Raw genomic sequence first — 22,313 nt, 5'->3', positions numbered from 1 at the left:
ATAAGACAAAACTAACTTACAAGTAACTTTTCAGCAATTTATAAGCCTGTTTTAAGTCAATAATTCTTTATTCTTTTCCATTTTATAAGTGAAAAATCTGCAAGTGGAACTAAATATGAGGAATTATTGATTTGAAACAAGCTTGAAAGATACTTAGAATTTTTTCATATTTCAAGTAAACTAAGATATTTGCACTAGAAACCAGATCAAAAATAACTGGTAAGATTTTGTCACATGAATCAAGAAATTAAATTGTAACTAAACCACAAATCAACTTATTTTTTTAAATAAAAGCTGTATTAATTGTTTCATAACGTTGCTAAATTGTGCTTCTGTGCAAATTGTGACCTTTTTGTTTAATTTTCTTTAAATTCTGCAATATTTGATCCAAAATGGTCTCAGTTCTGCCCTCTTCAGGTCGAATGGTTGTTCGGTACTTTGTGGTCATTGTAACACTTTATTTTTTATAGCATTTTATATCCTTAAGAGAACCAACAGGTTCAGGTTTTAATAGAAATAAGGTGGGATTTTGTGACATAAATAAAAAGAGCAATCTCTGATTCAGTTGGTTTATTTTCAGTTAATCCAACTTGATCGGCTTGATTAAGGTTTGTGTCCCCAGGTGAAGACTGTTGTGATTTATTATTGTTATTATCATCAGTCGGCTTCATCACTCATGCGATGAAGCGTTCTTCAACTTGTATCAATTGAAGAGAGAGAGAAAACAGAAAAGTCGCCCAGTGAGTGAAAACCGCCTTCCAGTGGCTGAGGGAGAAGTTCAGCCAGGAGGGCAAAAGCTCTCCCAAAAACCGATGATTTCCAGATGATAACCAGACAGTCTGGCCTTAACAGAGAACACACACACACACACACACGCTCAACATCAAGGAGGGAGTGTGAGATTTGACAGAGGGAGGAGGAAATATAAAATCCTGCACAATAGAATTGCAGGAGTTATTTTTGTCATGATTGCAGCGAGTTTGACAAGCGAAGTGTGTGTGTTGATTTGTGTTTGAGGATCATCAGCATGGCGCGGAGGTGGTGGGCTCTGCTCGCCGTCGTCTACCTGTCCAGCCTGCAGGCGGCCGCTCGGCACCACAGGAAAGGTAGGACCACGCTCCTTTAAAAAGTAAAAACTCATAAATCCTGCCGTTTAGCACATTTCACCGCTGTTATTGAAACATTGGCTTTGAAAATTAATTTCTCATGCAGAACTGGAATCGTTTTCAAAAGCTACAAGCTAATGAGTCCTAAATAATGATAACTTGGTCTCGGATGTGCTGCTGTGAAAGAATGTGTTTATCTCCTGGAGTAATTAGGAACATTTGACACTCGGCTCTCAGTTTCCAGAGAAAAATGACTGGCTTGTTGTTCCTGGATTCAGACGGTCAGGAAATTCCTGTCCTAATACTCACATCGCTCAACACCGCTGGTAAAATATCAGGATATTTACTTCAGTTTTCAATATTTTACATCTTCCTTTTTCTTCAAAGATAATACTCTCAACCACTTATTTTCAGGAAAAAGCTTCTCTTCTCCAGTTTTACAAAAATATAGATGTTTAAACGACTATGACGACTTATAATTTTTAAGTTTTCTTTACAAAAAAGTGGAAATAATAATCTGTAGTTTGACTGTTGTGTTTCCATAGTTTCCACCTGATTTTACTCTGATTTAGAGCTTGGTTTACTCACAAATGAAACAAATTTAGTGAATATTTTTACTAATTTTTCATTTTATCTGTAGGTAAATATACAGTTGTTTATACTGAAGGTATTTTAAAGATATTTTTCTATTCAGATTGGTATATTTTGTTAATGTGCTGCTGCAACAACTGAATTTCTCCTCTGGGATTAATAAAACACTTTTCTGTTTTTCTGCATGTTGATGCATTTAAAGACTGGAAGCTGCACGTTCTAAGCTTGACCTTTGACCCACTGATTCTAATCTCTGGCTGTTTGAATCCTAAATAATATACTATACATAAATGTGTATTTAAGTCACGTAAAGTCACCGTTGTGTCGTCCTGCTCCTCATTTATCGCTTTCTGATGACCGGCCTTCTGAGAACTTTCTGGATCCCTTCTTGTATATTTTCTCATGTTTTTTATTCTGCATTTCTACTCTCCTGTTGATATTTCTTTGCATTTTAAACCACAAAACTGTAAAATTTGTGGCAGTTCTGCTTTGTAGCACCAGAAACATCGATGAGTCTTCGGCAAGTTTTGAGAAAACAAACTTAAAGCAAAACGTTTTTAAATTTCTCGGCCGTCCCTCGGTCTCGGTTCTCCCTGTAATTCGGCGTGACTTTATTGCAGCTCACTGTCTTTACAGATTGGACTCGCACTGGGAGTATTGATGCTGCAGCCTGTGTTTGCTCTGAAAACGCTTGAATTTGTATCCGAGTCAGAAGAATGAGTCGCCACTTGACAGGATTTTAACACTCATCTGGAGGTGAATTGAAATGCAGAAGATGAGCTGCTGCTGCGAGCGTTTCATTCTCCTCTCTGTCCTTTTCACCTTTCTCTAATGCACCCAGAGAGATCTGGACTTCTTTTTTTTTTTTTATCCATTCATTTGTGTGTGTTTTTTTTCTTTTGTCTTGTCAAAAGAGAGAAAAAAAACCCATCCCAGTAGCCAGGAGCTCTGTTTAGCCCGGCTAATTAATGCATCATTGTTGTTCTCTCATCTCCTTGCAAGCAGTTAGCAGGAGATTACAAGCTCCCTGCCTCCACATAATGACATACAGGGGAAGTCTGCACATGCAAACATTCATTGTGTGGTGAACCGGAGGACAGAAGGAAACCAAAACAAAAGAAACAAGAAGGCAGCCGAGTCGATGTGATCAGACATCTGGGCTGAAATTTATTCTGAGGACAGTCAGACAAACAGCAAGGACTTAAATGTGTCTGTTTCCTGAATTATATTTTTGCATTTGTAGAGCATTTTACGGGTTGTAGAAAGTGTTATATATAATAAACAAAAGCAGGAGGCAATGTCATTTGTCTCTAATTGCAATTTAGAGCGACCAGAGGAAATTGGAGTACCCAGAGAAACCCACCCATGCACAGGGTAAACATGCAAACTCAGACCAGAAGACTAAAAACCTGGAATCTTCTATATTCAGTTCTGCTGTTTTTCTTTACGATTTATTATGATTTTGTTGCATAAAATAGAAATAAAATAAAAAAAGGCAGCTCACTCCAGTCTTTTTGAGATCTCCTCTCTGCTCTGGATAAGCAGTAATCTTTAACCTCCCAGTTTGTTGCCCTGGGCAACAACCAATATCATTTTAGTTTGCATCATAAAAAAATGTGTTTACTCTGCAGCTGCTGATGTAAAGCTGCAGCTGAGTTTGCTGCTGTGGCTTCTCTATATGTGCTGCAGTCGCACTGAGATGTTATATTTTTATGTCTAAATCCTCGGGAACATTGAGGTTCTCAACTTTATTTCATTTCAGTTCAGTGATGCGAGTTATTCCTGTTTTTATTTACTTTCTCAGCTTTTTTTTTTTTTTTTAGCGCTCGTTTTTTCTTGATATTGTTTGTGGTTGTTTTCCATGTCAGCCTTCTTCAGCTGCTGCACATTCACCTAATTAAACTCACCTGTACTCACTCAGTAATCACTCCTCCCTCTATAAACGCCAAACCTCTGAGCTTTCCATTAAAATAGACTTTTGTAGATTATTTTACCTGGATGTGAGCATCAACCTTTGTTTTTTAGGGAGTTTTTTCTAAAGTATCCTAAGATTTTTCTGTTTTTTTTTTTGTGAATCAAAAATAAGCAGCAATTCCATGAACAGCAAAGTGTTTTCTCACTATTTACCGTCCGCTGAGGCGTAAAGCTGGAGTTTTTATTCCACATTCATCCAGCAGTTTAGGTAGACACTGTATGGGACTACATTAATACCAAAATGTTTATATTTAATGTTGAACTTGGAGACTGTAAAACATGTTTAACCAGAAACTAATCTGTGGTGTTTTATCTCTCTTCTGAACATTTATTTTGCCACAATGAAAAATTAAACTTGGGTCGCTTTTTATTTTATTGTCACTCATTATGTGAACCTATAATAAAACTTTATATCTCTATTCTTTTGAAGTGGGGAAAGCTGAAAAATCGTAGCTCAATAAAGCAATTATTCACCCTGTGTAGCTATTTAGCACTCTGTCAGACATTTGTTGCTTCATTAGGTGGCAGGATGTTGGTGTAATGCTACGCAGATGACCTTTTGACCTCTGGCTGCTGCTGGTTCTGGTTCTCGTCTGCTTTCTGTTCTTTATATTTAGATGTGGAGGTTCAAAGGCAGAACTGGAGAGGCTTTTTGTCTTCATTTAAAAGAATCATGGAGAATCCGTCCTGATGCATGAGCTGCTGCACCGCTGGATGATGCATGACGTCCAGAGCTTTAATTTATTTATTTTTTTCTGGCTGCGGGGGCGAGGACACATGCTGAGGCTTGAAGGTCGGCAAGTTTCAGTACCAGAGCTGCTGACTTGTTCTGCATTTCAAGACATTTCCTACACTGGTGGTTATTACCTTTTACATCTGGGTTATGGGGTCAGTACAGTTTGTCTTTCTGTTTTCGTGAATGAGAGCTTAGAGATACATTTACCATGAGGCATAATTAGGTGCGGTGGTAACCCATAAAAATCCAGAGAATAATGAACTTATTTTCCATTTTCCTTGTTTTTTCTTAGTGATATATTCAGCAGGGTTTCCCCCAGAAAACTTGCCAAGCCCGGTGCTCGGAGCGCTTGGGCAGTCAGTCATCCAGCTGCCCGCCGTGTTTTTGAGTTAAAAAATGTATAAAGTTGACGGGAAATGTGAAAATATCACTTGATAGTTAGGCATTATTGGAAGACTGGAAGATTTATGCCTAAACACCAACTATAAAGTCTTAAAAAAGGCAATAATTAAAAAGAAACTTGGATTAATTAACAATACCACGCCTGGTGGGGGCACAAGTAAAGCCTGGTGGCCCGCCAGGCTTATAATACTCTGAGACTGATGATTGAGTATCAGGTGTAGCGTAGAAGCTTTGTGTTTTGATGGAGACAGTTTTGATTTCTCATCATCTTCTTGTTCAGAGTTGTAGCAAATATGTGAATAAAGTGTTTGGATTCTAAAATAGTTCAATTTAATAAATCAAACTGCGGTATTTAAATAAAGAACAACATGTTTTTGCATCTTTATCGCTTAATTTTTGGAGGAAAAACCCATAACTAATCTCATATAAAACAAGAAAATACATAAGTTGCATATTGGTCTACTCATAATTTATAGTATTTTGTAAATGGACTCTACCTGAGTGGTCTGAACATCCTGCTTATGGTTTCGCTGAGAGCTTTCAGATAAACTGTGGATTTCTCATAATGGGTCATGATTTGGACGATGATCATCCTGACGCCGGTACACAGGGAGAAAGACGTTCTGCACATCCTGCATGTTTCAGCTGTTAAAGCAAAGCCGGAGCACCGACTGGAACTGAACCAAGCTGAAGGCGGGTCCGCTTGGAGATCAGCCGCCACACCAGGATTTGGCTGACGCCATAACTGTAAACTGGAGCTGAACGCGTCTGTCTGGCGCAACCGCAGAGCTAACATGGATTTACGAGCCGATGCGGTGGTGTAGATGAGACCCAGTGCTTTTTATTGTGCCTCATTAATATTTGTGTGTTTTTAAAAACAAATATGCAGAGTGAGAGACTGGAGAAAACCAAAAAAATGACGCAGTGGATTATAACAGTAGAATATCCAGAACATTTTATTGACATTTGATTGGTTAGAAAGCAACAGAAGGATGGAGGGTGCCATTCGTGCTCTTTATTATCATTATTGCTGCTAAAATAGATTTTAAAGCATTTTTTTCAAATGCAGAAATTACAGTTCAAGGTGAAAATGATGCTTTATTTATGTCTGGACATAATCTGCAGAGCAGGTCACACGATTCAGTCAGGAAATAAGTAAAAAACAAACTTGTTTTTTTTTATTTCAGTAGAAATTGAATTTTTTTATTTCTTCCAGTTTCCCTCTTTGCATTATCTGTCTTCTTGCTAACTGGCGCCCTGTAGTGCCTCGTTTCACCACCATTCACAACTTCATCTTCCCGTTTCGGTTACTAAGCGCTTCCTTTGATTTGACATCATATACTTCCACAGATAAAGTGCTTCTTGCCAGAAGCCACTTCAAATGCCTATAGTGCCATTATGTTAAATTGTTATTGGGATGCCCACTGAAGCTTCCCATTTAGTCATAAATTAAAGCAGGAATTGCAGCTCCAGCAGCCCAGAGGTGTTACGGACGAAAGTTTCAAAGAAAACCATCAGTTTAAAAGTTGCATCAATAAAATGCAACAAAAAGACATTTAAATCCATGCTGAATATTGTGCATATTTACTCTGAGTTGTCAGATCCTGGATGCTGTGTCCAGCATTTGGACTGCAAATGGCTGATTTGAACCCATTTCTAGTTGCTTCTGCAACAAATGAGGCAGCAGGTGTTTAATTCCACCTACATCAGATTACTGGATCCAAAGCAGATATTATTTTCTCTGGAAGCACCAACTGTAGCGCCACTCGTGCAGCAGCAGCATCCGCGTCTCGGGTCGAAGACCAATTACCCTCCACTCAGCTGGAGCCAGGCCTCCGCCACCCGCTTCATATTTAAACTGTAATGAATCTGTGTTTACTCGACCTGTGGCCCGCCCGCGCCTCGTTAAATAATGTGCTGCTAAATTTCTTAAACACAGCCCAGCTTCTCTAATTGAACTTCCTGTCGTCCAGCTCTGTATCCGTCTGCGTACTTGATTAAGCGAGGGGCGTACTCCCTGATCAATCCCACCTTCCTGCACTCGGAGGACAACGCCAAACTGCTGTTTGAGGTCAGTTTGGATCTTAGTCGACGTTTGGAAGAAATCAGTCGGCACTTCTGAAATATGCGACTTCGAGCACTTCCTGAACTTTCGTCCCTTTCTTTGCAGATTCTTCTCGCCGGAATGCAGATCCAAGGCGAAGAGCGCCCCCTGCTGATCCCAGACGAGGAGCTGGCCTCCCTGAGAAGCGTGAAAACACTGGAAGTCATCTGCGAGGACGTGCTGCCGAAGAAGCTTTCCGACATCCGCCGCCTGATGGCGGAGCTGGCCCAGCAGCGGCGCCCGCTCGGCTGGCCGGACTTCGAGAGAACGGTGCTGACTTTGGTCTACAGCTCACAGATACTCAGCCAGATCAGCAACCAGCACCAGAAGGAGCTGTGGATGGAGACACTGGTGCAACTGGTCCGAGCTGTTCAACGAGACCTCACACCGTCCTGAGGAAGACTGAGCTGCAGCTTCTAGACTTTATGGTTCTGTTAGTTTAATACAACAGCTTATCAGGGACAATGGAGATGGAACAAGAAAGAAATTTCTGCCAAAAAGCTCAGAAATGTCCGAGAAGAAACGAGGACATTTCTAAAACACTAAAGTCGAATATTTTAACTTTAATGGCTGCAGCAGTTTGACCTTTGCCCTGCCTGTTGGATGTCTTCAAATAACTTTCGGTGTTTTTCTCTGTCTAGAAACGATTTCTCAGCTCATTTAAACGACTCCCAAAAGCTATTTTACATAAAAAGCGAACAGATTCTCAGCGCATCAATATCCTTGATTGCTCATTTAAAGAAACGTCTGATGAATGTTTGCTTCAAAGGGCCCAATTTTTCCCCACTTAATGGCGGGAAAGAGATTTCTTGTAAAAAGGTTTTCGTGGATTGCTTATTTCAGAGTTGATGGAGGGTAGTTATGGATCTGTTGAGTGGTTTTCTCTCCGTCATGGAATTAGTTTTGCTTTTGCTTTCACTTTTATTTGTTTTATGGTTATACAACAATTTTCAGGTTTCGTTTTTTTAAGGGTAGACCTTTTAAGCTGTGGCAAACCCAGTGAACAAAAAAAAACAACTTTAAATTCAGGATTTACCTTGTAGAAATATAAAGATCTGCACCAGGAAGACCTCAAAGTTTAATCTCCATATCTTCCACCGATACGATTGGTCAGAAATTCAACCAGAATTACTCAAGATGTTGTTTCTGACGAACAAAAGCATGCAAGTCAAGTTGCGTCTCATCAAATATTGGTGGACATTTATAAATATTTTCCAGTTTGTATATATAATTTTGACCCTATTCGAAGTATTAAAAATCTGTAAAAAATGTAAATTGCTGCTCAAACGTTGGCATTTTCTTTTTTAATCCTCATTGTTGCCTTTCCACCCTGAAATGGTTTTAAAAAACTCCAATTTAATGGGGATCACAACCCTGTTGTAAGTTTATATAAACTTTTTATCTACTTTTTATTTACCTATTATCATAGGTTTGCATATCAGTCACTAGTTTTCTGCTGATTGAACCGTTTTGGTTCTGATGCAGATTATTATTTTTTTTATTATATATTTTTTTCTTATTTACATGAGTTATTTGGTGAAGAACGTAACTCCGAGTCATTTATCCACTTGCAGGATAAAAAGCTGAAACCCGGATGTAACTGCGCTGATGTTCGTGTTAAGTGAGCGCCACCAAGCGGCTGCATTCGGAAGTGCTGCTTTTCCAACAGCTGATGTTTTACACTGCGGTCATTTCTGTTTTACACCAACTAGAGAAATTAAACCAAAATTATAAATATCAATATTAGCATTTACTATTTACCAAAATATGTTTTGCAAGTTAAAATTTGACGTAAAAATTAACATTTTCACTTAATGAAATGTATGATTTTTTTTTAATGCTGTCTTTTTATTGTGATAGAGAATAAAACAGAAACGTCAAGTGATTTGTCTCAGCTAATTCAATGGTTTATTTTGTTAAATTAGGACTTTTTCTCACTATGTTTACATGAATACTGAACTGTATGCAGCTTCTTGCAGAAAACACATTTCAGATTTAGGCAATGTACCAAATTTCTGATTTATATTGTATGTTGCTATGGAAACATGCCGAAACGTTCAGAAAATAAAACGATGCTTTTGCTTTTCACTACATTTTGCGTATGAAAACTGAAACTACACGTGCAACAGCAAACAGTGAATGCAAACGAATCAAAATGAATTCACTCAAAATGTCCACTAGATGGCAGCATGTCCCATCCTTCAATCAGAAGCATTATTACGTCCAGGTGGAATACGTCCAAAGCAACTAGAATCTGGTTGTTTTTCTTCATCTTTGAGGGTTCCTGACTATTTTAATATTATTTATTTGTAAAAATGTGGATAAGACTGATGCAGCGGACAAACCGTAACCATGTGGCATTTCTAACTCATGCACGTTTGGGTTTGAGCCGAGTTAATTAGACCTGAGGCTCGTCAGAACTGGAATGCGTCTTTCCTGGTCGAGGTTTCCTCAGATCACCTCCATCTGACGGTTGTTTCAACTCGAGCTTATCGGCTGCATATGTTTTCCCCTCCGCAGCTGCCAGGCATATTTCTCATGCTTCAAGTCTTCCAGGCAGAGGGAGGCATCACGACATATCTGCGTTTTTATGGTGGATGGTGGAGCATATAGAAGAGGGAGGTGGAGGAAGCCAAAAATAATCCCTGATCTGAGCCGCAGTGAGAGCCTTTGACACGATATCTTCATTTTTTTTTTTTTTTACGAAAACATGCCATTACCCTTCTCTTATTTGGAAACTAATGTCAGCCTATGTGGGAATTAAACCCCAGAGTGAGCAACCAGATGTACAGCTGCATGTAGGGAGATGATTTATGACACGTAACCACGAACAGTGTGAGGTCATTAACATCTGCCCCTGAGCCACTGCCTGGCCGGCGTCTCCTACCCCGCCTTCACTAACGCCGCACTTAATCATCCGGACTTGCGTTGTTTGATAGCGCAGCTTCTGATGCACCTATAGCAGTTCATCACTGGCAGCCGCAAATCGAGGACGCAGGTCATCGTTGCAGGCCTGTTATTCATACGCGGTGTAACAACAGCAGATGGATGGGTGGGCAGAGGTGGGACGCATTGGTCAGGGAGCGGGATGCCTCCCTGAGAGGAGCCTGAGTGAAGAGCAGGCGGCCTGGCGCGTCTCACTGCTTCCAGGAATCAACACGCTTTTCCACAGAAACATCAAAACAGCTGGAGAGGGGAGCAGACAAGGCTGCCGGGGAGGGAGAGAGAGAGAGCCGATGCTGCGTTTATGTCCTTCCAAGTTCCACGTTTTAACATGTGACGACCACAAGTTTCACAAAACATCGTGAAAACCTTTCCGTTCGATGTTCGCCCAAACAGTGTCGTCTTCTGGGTGAAACAAAACTTTGAAAAGGTTTTTACTTTTTTATTCACCATTCAGTAATTATTACATGTATTTAGCATAAATACTTTGATTTTAGGACATATATGCAGACAAAGGGGGAGGGGGTATCTTAAATTAAACATTTTTGTACATTTTTGGCTTCATCACGGCTCTGATTATGTTGGTCTTTTGGCAAATGGCCTTTTTAAAAAAAAAAATCTGTGTACTCCAGTCACTGATTAATCAATTACTCAGGTAGTTGACAATTATTCCAATAATCGATTCATCATGATCAATCTAATTAATCGTTTCTGCACTATTAATTATTCAGCTAACTTGTGAACACTGTTTGTTGCACCAGCCTTTATTTAGTGTTAAAATGATGAGAGCTGCAAATAAAATGCTAAAATACAAGTTAAAATATCCTTTTTCCTTCACAATTATTCATTGTGTTGCTTTTGAATATTATATAAACTTCAACAATGTTTGTGGCTGTTATGTAACAAACTTTTGAGAAAAAAGTCCAGTTGTTTTTCACTGACAAATCTTTTATCTGTTGGACCCAACAGGTCCAACTGGAGCCGTTTTAATGAAGTTATACTTTCCCACCAACGATTTCCTGGGAATAGCAGGATTTCTGATAAGGAGGCTGAAGAAATCCTGGCCGGCCGAAGCTCCCATACCTTCCCAACGTCTTATCAGGTGCTGCGATGAAGCGGAGCCGGACTCACAGGGGAGTTGAGGTCTGATGCGTTTCAGTCCTGGTGTGATTTCAGGTGGTGAGGCGATGTCGCTGTGGGTGTTTAAAAAGTGAGGCTCCAACTTGTTTTTAATCAAATCGATATTATCAGCGAGCTCTTTAGCTAAACCTGTTTATTTCAGCCTGAAGCAGCAGATGGTTTCCATTAGAAAAGCCTCATTACTTCATGACGCTGCTTGAAAAGTGCTTTAAAATGTGCAACTTATATATAATTAAAGGTATTTTGTACAAGTGAATTGATGCGTTAACTATGAAAATGTTTCTTGTTTTATATCATTTTCTCTGTATAATTTACTTTCAGTCTTAAATGTTTTTCAAATCATAACATTTTGTTTCGGATCAACATTTGAACCAATAGTTTTCAGCATGGATTTAGTCAACAACACATCTTTATTTTGAAAATATTCATATTTTGTCAATCATATTACAAACCAGCATAATAAAATAATGTCAATAAGCATAGCTGTAAGTTTTACAGTGTTGCATAAAATATGCAACGGGTTTTTTCTTTTTAGATACTTGATGTGTTTGGCTTTTTTATGTTCCACATATCTTGCTATATTCTACAATTTTTTCTGCATTTTTCGTGGTTTTTAAGGTGTTATTAGTTTATTCTTATATTCTGTTTCCTGGATATTTTTCTTTTAGATTATTGTAAGTTTGGTTTTCCTTTCTTTTCTGTACCAGCTGTGCCACGTTCCCCCCGATGAGTTCATCTGCTGCACTTCTCTACTCAACCTCCGAAACTTCGCTGATTCTTCCGATCTACAGCCTGTAAGTTTAGTTTTTTTTTAAGTGTCTTTTGAGTAGTTGTCTGCAATTTGGTTTTGCAAAATAAGGCACAATATTTTGCACATAAATCGCAGGAAATATGGAAGTTGGTCAAAGAGATTTGTTACAAAAAACATAAGGCAGCCATTGTAGTTAATTTTATTGCTGAGTGCTTTTACACGGACATGCCGGTTAAACTGTGAAGTAAAAAAAAAAAAAAAGACAAGACGTCATTACTTAGTATTGCAATATTCAGTAAAACAAACAAACATAGATTTAGGAGCTTGGCTTGACTTGACTAACCGGTTGTAAAGCACAGTGCAGCAAACAACAGCTAGCATTTGGCTAATTAGCTCTAGCAAATTCACCAAGCGCACGTTTATAACAGATAAATACTTATCTCCTACAACTTTACAGCATTAATATAACTCACTACGTTTGGCAACACTCATGAACATTAGTAATATGTGATTTTATGGCAGGTTCGGCTTGTTAGTTTAAGCTAACGACAGCCTTAGTACACTACTGGTTCATGTTCGTTTTCTTCTTCTACACATTAATTCACGTACCAACACAGAGCCCCCTAGTGGAATGGGAGGAGTAAATCCAACAAGATCTTTTGTTTATAAGCAGAAATGCATTTAAAATTGTCATTTGTTCAGGTTTCCTGACCATTTCTTACATTTATCAATCATTCAAATGCGGAAAGTGTTAAATTAATATGTTTAAGGCCAAATACAAATGAAGCAGCAAAAAGATCATTACACAACAAAATTGTAAAAAGTTACTTCCTAAACAAAACAGGTGAAAAAGGGTATTTTGTCATCTTTCATTTTTAGAATGTTGTTTTCATATTTCCCAGATGCTGAATCATGTAAGATAAACCTATAAAAATGAAGTGATACAGATAACGTCATAAATTACCTCCATAAGTTTATTTTAGAAAAGACTGTCAACCTGGATTATTTTTGAATAAATAACAGACGAACCAAACCAAGGAATTCAGTATAAACAAATATATTCAACTCTGGGTTTCACAAAACCATGTTTGTCTTTCTGGTTGACCCCAAATCTGCTCCAGATGAAGTTGCCTGTTTGGCACGTTGTGATGTTTACAGTGGAATATATTATTAATCGTCCTGAATGATCGGTTGTGTTTTCACTGTAGTAGCGGTAGTTTGCTTTTACTGGTTTAGCATAAACTAACTCAGGAAACACGGCGTCAGTAAGAAGAGAGCAGTTTGTTTCACACAGTACAAACTATCTGCTGCAGCGTGTGTGTGTGTGTGTGTGTATCCAGGAGCTCAGGCGAATTCACCAGGGACCTGCTTCATTATGTGTTTGGTTTCAAACTGACTGTGAAGAAGTGTACCGGGCCCCTGGGAGCCGTATACCAACCACTGACTCACACTTTGGGATGGCATCTGTACTCACTGCTGACATCTGAAGAAACGCTGCTGCTAAATATCCTTGCCCTCATTCTGACATTAAACTTTTGGACTTTGCTGCCGAATCCCACATTTTATGTAGAGGAAACATGTTTATGAGGAAGCAAATGTTAGAAAACAAAGACGACTGATTCACTGGCCCTGGGTTGCATTCAACATTAAAACCAAAACATCTGTTTTGTTTTGTGTCGAAGTGACAAAACTAAACAGACGCTCCCAGTCAGCAGGCTGGGAAACAGAGATCAACCCGTAATGAGACTGATTGTTGTTTTCTCATTCTCTCAGTTTGTTTTGTTTTTTTTTTTAATCCTAACCTTTCGGTCTCAGTTTATTTGAACGAGGCTGTTTTGTTTTCAGAAGTAAAGTCGCTGTAAACTCAGGAATGAAAAAGATGAGCAATCCAGCAGATCCCGCCATCTTCCCTCACACTAAATCCCACCAACTCATCCAGGAAATCCTGTCTGTTGCTATGATACGACTTGGCAACAGGCGTATCATTTCTTTGTTTTTAGCTGACATAAATTTATCGTCTATATACTGAAATCTTAAAATCTTTACATTAGCTTAAAAGAAAAGTTTGCTTGTCTGAGTATCAAAATAATTTTAGAAGATAAACACAATGGACTCTGTAATCATCTCAGTCTTAAACACAAAACAGAAAAATCTGGCAACAAATCAAAAAAGCAAGTACAGATTTTGTTTTTGGAACAAAATCCAGAGATCAATGCAAAAATACAAATTTAACTGCTTGCACTAACGATTTATTTTATGTACAGAGTTTACGTTAAAAGAGTAGATTTGTAGATTTCCTCAGTTTTTGTTCCACAGCACTTTTTGAAAATAGAGTGAAACAACCTTAAAATGAAGATTCAACTGCAATGTTGGGAAACTAGAAACATATATTCTTTATTCCATGTTTTTGATAAGTAAAAATATCCAGAATCAAAGTAAATGTCGGATTCAAAGTGATGCTGTTAGACATCCAGGTTTCTTTGGACTTTTGTTGCAAGTCTTTTCTTCTCTCACTTCTCATTTCCTCTGGATAAAAATCAAGACAAAAACAACTCAGTGTTTATAAGATAAGAAAATTGGCAACAGAGATTTGTCTAAAGTTTATTTTTATAAGAAAATGTGTTGCTCCTCTTGATGTTTGTGGGTAATTCTTGATGTGAATTTTTAAAACTAGATTCTAGAAACAAAATCTCTACTTGCTCTTTTTATTTATTATTTGCCAGATTTTTATGTTTTGCGTTTCTAAGAGATGATTGCAGAGTCCATTGTGTTCATCTTCTAAAATTATTTTAATATTTAGATGAGCAAACTTTTCTTTTAAACTAATGTAAAGATTTTAAGATTTCATTAATTTCTCGTCGTCTTCTTCCATATTGAAGTTTGCAAATTACCACATCACATTTTTCTTTATCTAAATATGTAACTGGTCAGTTTTTGAATCTCAATCATTTAAAGTTTCTGAACTATGGATGCAACATGAGCATCAAAATGCACGCCTTGTTTTCACATCCGATCCATACGCCAAGATTTCTCGTCCAGAAAACCTTTTTTGGATGAGAAGTATTAACAGAAATTCCACAAAAATGTTATCAATCTAGTCAGAAGATCCATAAATTAAATCAGAATGAAAACCTGACCTGATTGAGGAAATAAAAAAATTGTAATCCATTGCAATTTAACATCAAATACTTTAAATTTTCCCTATTTGTGCAAATCTCAGCTTTCCTTTTCCTCAAAGTGTAAATCACATTCCTTGTTTCAGAAAAAATAAAAATCTACCTCCATTAATCTCTTAGTTTTCTCTATGAACATGTAATGTTGATTTTAACTATTTTTCCTAAATGGATATAATTTCAGGTTTTACGTTTTGCCCCTTTAATCTCCTGACCATTTTCTACCAAATGTCTTAAATTCCTTTCTGTTGTCGATTTGTCACATGGACCCGCCGCCTGTTTGTCTTCTGCCTCCAGTTTTTGTTAAATCTGCTTCCAAGAAATTTTCCCCGTCCCATATGGACCTCTGAACATTTTCAGCTCCTTTCACAGGCAGCTTTCGGGTTTCGTGTTGAACCTGGTCGGTGCATTTTACTGCAAATCCAAAGAACAAATTCAATCTGTCAAACTCCATGTGTTACTTTCTTGTTGTTCACACTGATGCTGCAGAGATTTTACACGTTTTGTTGTTCCTCATCCCTTTTTGCTGCTTCAGAATATTTGTTTTTCCTGGGTTTTTTTTTTTTTTTCATAATCTCAGCATCTGTTAAAGTTTTACCACCAGTTTGAAAATAATGTGCCTTACAGGGGACAAATGATGCCAAATTCATACTTAGCATGTTTTTATGCATCCATTTGGGTTTCTACAGAAAAAAAACACCCAGCCATTCAAGTTTTTTGGTGTTTGGAAGATTAGCTGTTTCAAAAACCTTCTGAACATAAAGTCAGAGATCAGCTGGCACTGTCCGTTACCTAGCAACCCCAGTGAAGCCTAGCCCATTACCTAGAAACACAAATGGAGCTCCAGTACATTTGTTCAGCTGGTTTTATTCCTGTATGTGTTGTACAATGGCTGCTGGAAAAGACAAAGTGTTATGTTGCTGACTTACCGTTCAGAAAGCACTTGTGGCACTCTTGTTGGTTGTGCAGGAGGCTCCACTTCTGCTTTTCCTAACACAAGCCAGCATATGTTAACCACTGTATATCAGTATCTCAGTTTTCCTCTGCTACCCAGTGCCCTCCAGCTCCCAGTTGTCTCAAACACCAAAGCAGATTCACATTAATCAGCTCCAAATTTAAAACAATTAATCCCTGAAAAGTTACTGGTGTCCCATATAAACTAAATGCTAAAAGTGTAGTGAAATAATCCCATTCTTTAATCCTTCCTGCTTGAATCTCAAGGCCTTAGCCTGTAAAAAAAAATGGCACCAATAGGAGGGAGTTGGTGTACAAAACTCTAAGCTGATTATTAATTGTGCTGTAAACACACCAATTATACACAAAAAGCCATTTAAAATGACTGAACGCCTGCAGGGAGTCATTAATCCTGCAAAGTGGTTACTTCAAAATGTATGCTTCTAAAAATAAGATGAGAACTTTAATGAACAGAGACGATGGATTCATAAAATGCATCTTAAATTAAACCGTCTCGCTTTAATGGGTTTCTATAAGTGGACCGTCTTTTAAGCTGCAAAAATGATTGTTTTGCAGAAGAAAACAATGTTAAAAATTCAGATTTGGCCTCAGCAGTGCTACTGCCGGCCTGAGGCTCAGATTCATTCCTAATGCAAGCCAGAGTTTCCTGTCCTGCTGTCTGCAGCTGCTGACCTGAGCAGTCACTCTGCGTTTCATACGTCTACATTTTGGCTGCTTTAAGATTAGATGCAACGCTGCAGGAGGATTGAATTTCACATGGCTATTTATGGGGTCAAATGTTGAAAATGAGAGGCGGGAAAGAGTTGAAAAAAGACGTCCAAGTCAAAAAATATAAAACTGATTCGGTTTAGCTTTTTTTTACACGCTCATCACTGGAACTCAAAGCTTTCAACTTCACTGCCTTTGGACGGCTTTTATAATCTTGAACTGTTCCAGATTTGATCTCCGATTACCTTTCTTCAAACTTCAGTGCATTTTATTGGAATGGTCTGAGATAAAGTAACGCACCAGTTGTGAGATGAATGCAGAAAGATTCATGGTTTCATCATCCAAAGGTCCAAAGTGATTCAATCTGTTGATTGAACCTTTATTATTGTTATTTATATTATTAATTATTGTCCATATGCATCCGACTTAACAACCTAATTCTGATCTTTTCGCCCCCAAAAAATCAGATCTGTGCCACTTCTATATGTGGAACTAATTCAGATTGTTTTCAAAGCTACTGCAGAGCGTCTAAAGTGTCGCGTCTCATTTATTTGACTTTTACGTTATTGATTTGAGACGTGCGTCAAAATTACTGCGACTCGGTAAACCAGGACGAAAATAACGGCTGAAAACTTTGATTATGCGATTATGAAAGAAACCTGTATCATCCTGTAGAAGTTGCAGCTTTTGGTATTAAATGTCTTCCTGGTTTGTTTTGTTAATAGCTTCCTGATATTGTGATAACGCCGTTGGCTCTCATTTCTGAATAATCGTTTAAGTTGATGCGTAACATCTTCAACTGATGTGCTGCTGTTTGACGTCGCCGTTCTTCTTCTGCGCATGCGGGTCGCTTTGGAGACGTAACCAGTTCACAGTAGGAACGACCACGACAAAAAATAAACGACACAACAAAAATATCAGGATTTAGCATCAAGATCTGCTGTGTGAACGAAGCCTAAGTCTGTAAATCACTTTAAACAGGTTCCCTGCACTCTTTTTTTACAATTAGAAGACTTTTATGGAACATTACTGAACAAAAAGCCTCATTTATGGCAGGAAAAATGAACATAATATGAGATTAAATGTGTAAAAGTTCAAGGGCCTTGAAAAGATGGAGCTCTCGCCTTTTATGCAGGTGCAGAAATGTAATGCAGTTACTTACTGTAGTTTATATTATAACTGAAATACACAGAATACATAGTTTTAATGGTTTTCTTGTCTTCTTTCCCCTCCTGTCGCCTTAAAGATAAAAATTCAGTGGCAACGACCTTGTCATTTGTGGTAAAACAACTTTAATCCGAAGCGGCGTCCGTCCTGTGAATTTGCAGATTGACGTCCATCAATAACTGGCCGCCTGTTAAATGATGATGAGCTGAATAGCGGCTCTGCTTCCACGTCGGCTCACATCTGGCTGATGGATAGATGGCCGACTCAATCTGGAAGTGGGGGGGAAAAAACCCACACAGTTCCTCTGGGAAGCCGGGTCCACAGGTTAACTCTGACCCAATCAATCCCAGCCGTGAATGAAATTACCTGGGAGGATCCCGGAGCTTTCGCCCAACCAATTAGGACAATTCATCTTGTGGAGGTGGAGCTGCTCAGCCTCTCACTAATTAAACCTCCTGGCTTCGGTTCCAACTGCAGCTCATTTTCTTAAAGCTCCACGGAGGCTGGGCGGGGCTTTTCTTTTGGTTTTTAGAAGCACTTTTGGTTTGAGTGGGTTATTGATCTTCCAGATTGAATGTTTGGGAGTCTGTAGGGTCTCGGTCTGCAGCGCTAATCAAGAGAACAAGTGAAAGACGGGTCAAAGGTTGAGCTGTAACCGAATTCTTGTTATGGAGGCGAAACGAAAATGGAAAAACAGAGGTACTCGGGAATGGCATCTTGGAATATTAACCCAGTGGCGTTTTACAACATTTATATTTCAAACTAAAAACTTTATTTCTGTTTTTTTTTTTTTTACCCAACCACATCGTTCAGTCTCAAAACGCTACACGGTTACTTCTTGGTAATTTATTGCAGAAATATCTTTCAAATTATTTCCAGTGATGGCACAAGAATGCAGAACATGTTTTATACAATATTACATATTAAAACACTTTCATAAAGTGTTACAAAAACAAATCTGAAAGCAAATCTTCATCTTCAGTACAAAAGTTGAACATGTTTGTTTTTCTACGTCTGGATCTTCCAGGGTTGAATTAATAATTACACTTGAATACATTTTATGAGATATTTGTTTTAGAAACCTTTTCCACTTCAAAAATCAATAAAAATACATGATAGTGTGTAACAATGTTAAAGTTCAGGAGACACTAATGCTACTGGGAAGCACAAATGGGACCCAGAAGCGTCAGTAAATGATATTAGATTTGATACGGAGAGGAGAAAATTAGATTTCCCGAGGTTACTAAAAGACGCTGTTTCACCAGCGTCTGTGGCAGAGGATAAACAGAACATCTGGGCTTTAATAGGCACATTTGATTCAGCTGAGAAATGACACTGCACAGATTAATGTTGCATTAATCCTCCTGGATCATCTGCAAGACGGCGCTCTGAAAATACACGATTCATTTTCGTGCTCTGATAAATGAGTCTACCTAAAAGGAAAAAGAGACTTGGCAGCTTTTTTCTGCTCAACTCCAACAAGGAAAACGGTCACGATAATTAAAGCTGAGGGTTCCTCAGATAACAGTCTCACTGCTAATCCTGTGCATATTGATTAAACTGTCAGGGCCTCAATCGGTTTGTCACTCAGGGTTTAATTAACCATTAGGGCCTCCAGGCTGAGGAGTAAATAACAGGTACGGAAGCAGCCAACCAGAAAATCTGCATACCTCCTGCACGCCTCCATTCACCTGGAAGAGTTCAGGCTGCAGTTTGGGAGGCTGTGGATGCAAAGAGGAATGTTAAAAATGCTAAAATATTAGACGACTGCAGTTTTTTCTACGGTCTACCGGTTGCTCAGTTCCAGCTCAGGAAACGGACATCAGTTTCCGTCAGCCAAAGGACTTCAGGTTCTTTTAGCTGCAGTGATTTGGCCTGGTTTCTAACCCACAACCTTCTTATAAGTTGAGTTTCCAAACTTTCTCGGTACAGTTTAGTGAGTCTGATGTTTTTCAGTTTCTGGAGCTGATGATATCAATAAAAACACTTTAAAGTCGTCAGACTTTGTTTGATTAGGGAGAAAAATTGCAAATTCGTTATATTTTCAGCTTGTCTGGTTCTCTTCCACACTACATCGGGTCAAACCAACCAACCCGTTCCCCTCCTCGCCTGTGGGGGCGCTGCACCAAGAACAGCTGAAGGAAACGACATAAAAATCTCTGGAAAAGACAAATGTGCAACTTCCTTATTCACAAAATGTCAACAAAAATGACGCAGCGCCAAATTTTAGCAGTTGTAGGATTTCTTATTTCTCCCTCTAACGCTAAACTCGCACTTTTGTTTTGATTGTATTTACCCAGAATGCCTTGCGCTACAGTTGGCTTCCTGCTAGGCTCTCATCCACTTGGTGTTCGCATATGTATTCGAACCGCGACACAGTTCACATCAACCAAACCAAGATGTTGAATTCTGACCTTTTTTGCTCAGATTTCTGACTTTTGATCTCAGGAGAGAAAACGTCAGAATTTTTAGTTTAAAGTTTAAATTATTTTTTTAAGTGACCCTAATCATCTTCCAATCAATACCTACCTTTGATAGCTTCTAAATTAATCTTGGGGTCTTTGGTTGTCAAAATCACCACTTTTACAGCATTTTTGGATCCATTGTAATGATTCAAACAGCAGAGTCTGCTTTTCTTTTTCTGCATCTGTTTGATTACACATTCTCACCTCCCCAAACAAACTTTCTAGGCAGATGAACTGGAGTTGAGAGCATGCTGAATCTGCAGCCATCTGGATCGTACCACAGGCTCGAGGTTTTAGGGTTAAGATCGTAGACCTTGGCTAGAGAGCACAGTCATATCACTTTTCCTTTTTAACTCAGCTGCTGCTAGTTATAAGAAGTGTTTATGGTCTTTAACACTGATTACCCAGAGTGTACATGTCAAAGCAGAACATTTTCCAGAGCATCGCGTTGACTTGACCTGCATATTTTCTTCCCACAGTGCATCGCTTTGGTGTTTCTTTCCAAATGACACAAGTGCGTTAGCATCCTGTTAGCCGTGTTTCAGATTCAAGCCTCAAATTTCTGTTTTTTTTTTTTTTTATAGGAAACTTTTGTCTCAAACACAAAGTTGCAGAGCTAGAGAACCAACATTTCCATCTAAACTTGGACCTTGCTTGAATTGGATAAATCAGATTCAGCAAAGAGGTTTGTAGAGACCCACGCTAAATAATCTTTATTTCTCCTTTTGGGATGAATAAATTAGTTTTTGAAGTGAACTGAAAACGGCAAAATCCACTGCAGTGTGTGTTTGTCCAAAGAAGTGAATATAATCCTTCCACTTTACTGTTTAACATTTAGAAATCAGTCTGTAAATAAGTCCGTTTCTGCCGGCTTAATCTTATACAACTGCTTAATGTCACTTTCATTTAATCATAAAGTTTGCAACTAAAATAATCTGCCACAGATGAATGATCTGGTGTTTTTCTTGTGTGTCTTGATGCACAGATTTGGGGTCAGTGACCGAACGGATGCACTGCAGCACCGGATGCAGCAGAGCTGTTAAAGGAACGAGGAGCATCAGCTCAGCTCAGCAGCGTCTGCAGATTTCATGTTCAAACTCTGAGGTAAAACCGTCATCCATCAACCAGCCTAACTGGGACCATTACAGTGAATGAAAGCTAATTGAAATCTGTTTTTTCAGTGGCAGAATACCATCAGAGTTTGATTTATTTAGAAATTTGTCGTTCTTGTTTGTTCACCTCCGACCTCAGCAAGCGTTTAAAACAGCAGGAAGTTTACACAAGAAGTCATTTGTAAGCGACGACGCTTGACCCGGGGTCGGCGTATCAGCTGGCGCTCCGATCTGATGAATGCTTTTCTGTTCCTCAGGAGCCGCAGCTCTGAGTGGTGTGGATGCTAAACTCCAGCAAACGAAGGACAAAAGGCTGGTAAAGAAATCTGAGAGTCGTCTGAAACGAAGCTGTCCCTCCAGCTGAGTGGCTGTTATGGGCTCATAAGGGCCGTTTATAAGACTGGAGCGCTGGGTGAAAGTGAAACGAAGAACGTTCTCACGTCCTCCGGGGCTGGATAATTTAAGTTTGGTATCTGGGAACCGAAGGTTCACGGTTCACGGTCAGCGGTTGCTGGGATTGTAGCTCCACAGGGAAGTGTTTGGTGTGTCAGAGGCTTTCCACTCACCTTGCAGGGAGCTGACGTCATCCATGTGAGTCTAAGAGTCGAGGAAGGGATATGACTTGACCTTTGGCCTTTGGTGAAATTTAGCCATTTGTCACGCATTACTGGATGTGAGGCTGCGGCTCCTGGCACATCTGGCCACGATGCAGGTCGTGTGTGTGGGCCGCGAGGAATCTGCTGATGCGTTGTTACCTGATGACGGTTCAGTCGAGTGTTTCCAGAGAAGCCTGGCTCTCAAACAACAAGCTGAAGAGAAGTAGTGGCTTTTTGTCAAAAATCAGACTTTTTTCTATGAATTTTGACTTTTGTTTCTTCAGAATTTTGACTTTTTTTTTTCTTCAGAATTTTGACTTTTTTTTCTCAGAATTTTGACTTTTTTTTCCTCAGAATTTTGACTTTTTTT

At 38.9% G+C, this 22,313-nt stretch overlaps 1 protein-coding gene across 9 annotated transcripts in view; it reads left to right on the top strand.

The window, feature by feature from the left end:
• Nucleotides 1–9,006, top strand: part of fam180a (family with sequence similarity 180 member A) — a 34,207-nt gene extending 25,201 nt beyond the window's left edge. For 6 of the 9 annotated variants that reach the window (XM_008400389.2, XM_008400388.2, XM_017302903.1 and 3 more), the window contains 3 exons: nucleotides 1,018–1,106; nucleotides 6,783–6,880; nucleotides 6,980–9,006. In XM_008400389.2, the coding sequence (XP_008398611.1) occupies nucleotides 1,028–1,106; nucleotides 6,783–6,880; nucleotides 6,980–7,309 (507 nt within the window). In that variant the 5' untranslated portion in view covers nucleotides 1,018–1,027 and the 3' untranslated portion in view covers nucleotides 7,310–9,006. Of the gene's footprint in view, nucleotides 1–1,017; nucleotides 1,107–1,343; nucleotides 1,433–6,782; nucleotides 6,881–6,979 lie in introns of all 9 variants that reach the window. The other 3 variants (XM_008400385.1, XM_008400384.1, XM_008400386.1) reach the window with 1 other exon arrangement.
• Nucleotides 9,007–22,313: the final 13,307 nt, after the last annotated feature.

This window comes from Poecilia reticulata, linkage group LG23 (genome assembly GCF_000633615.1).
Source record: "Poecilia reticulata strain Guanapo linkage group LG23, Guppy_female_1.0+MT, whole genome shotgun sequence".
Taxonomy (NCBI): Eukaryota; Metazoa; Chordata; class Actinopteri; order Cyprinodontiformes; family Poeciliidae; genus Poecilia; species Poecilia reticulata.
Note: the sequence above shows the minus strand (reverse complement) of the source record. Positions and strands in the feature narration are given on the sequence as shown.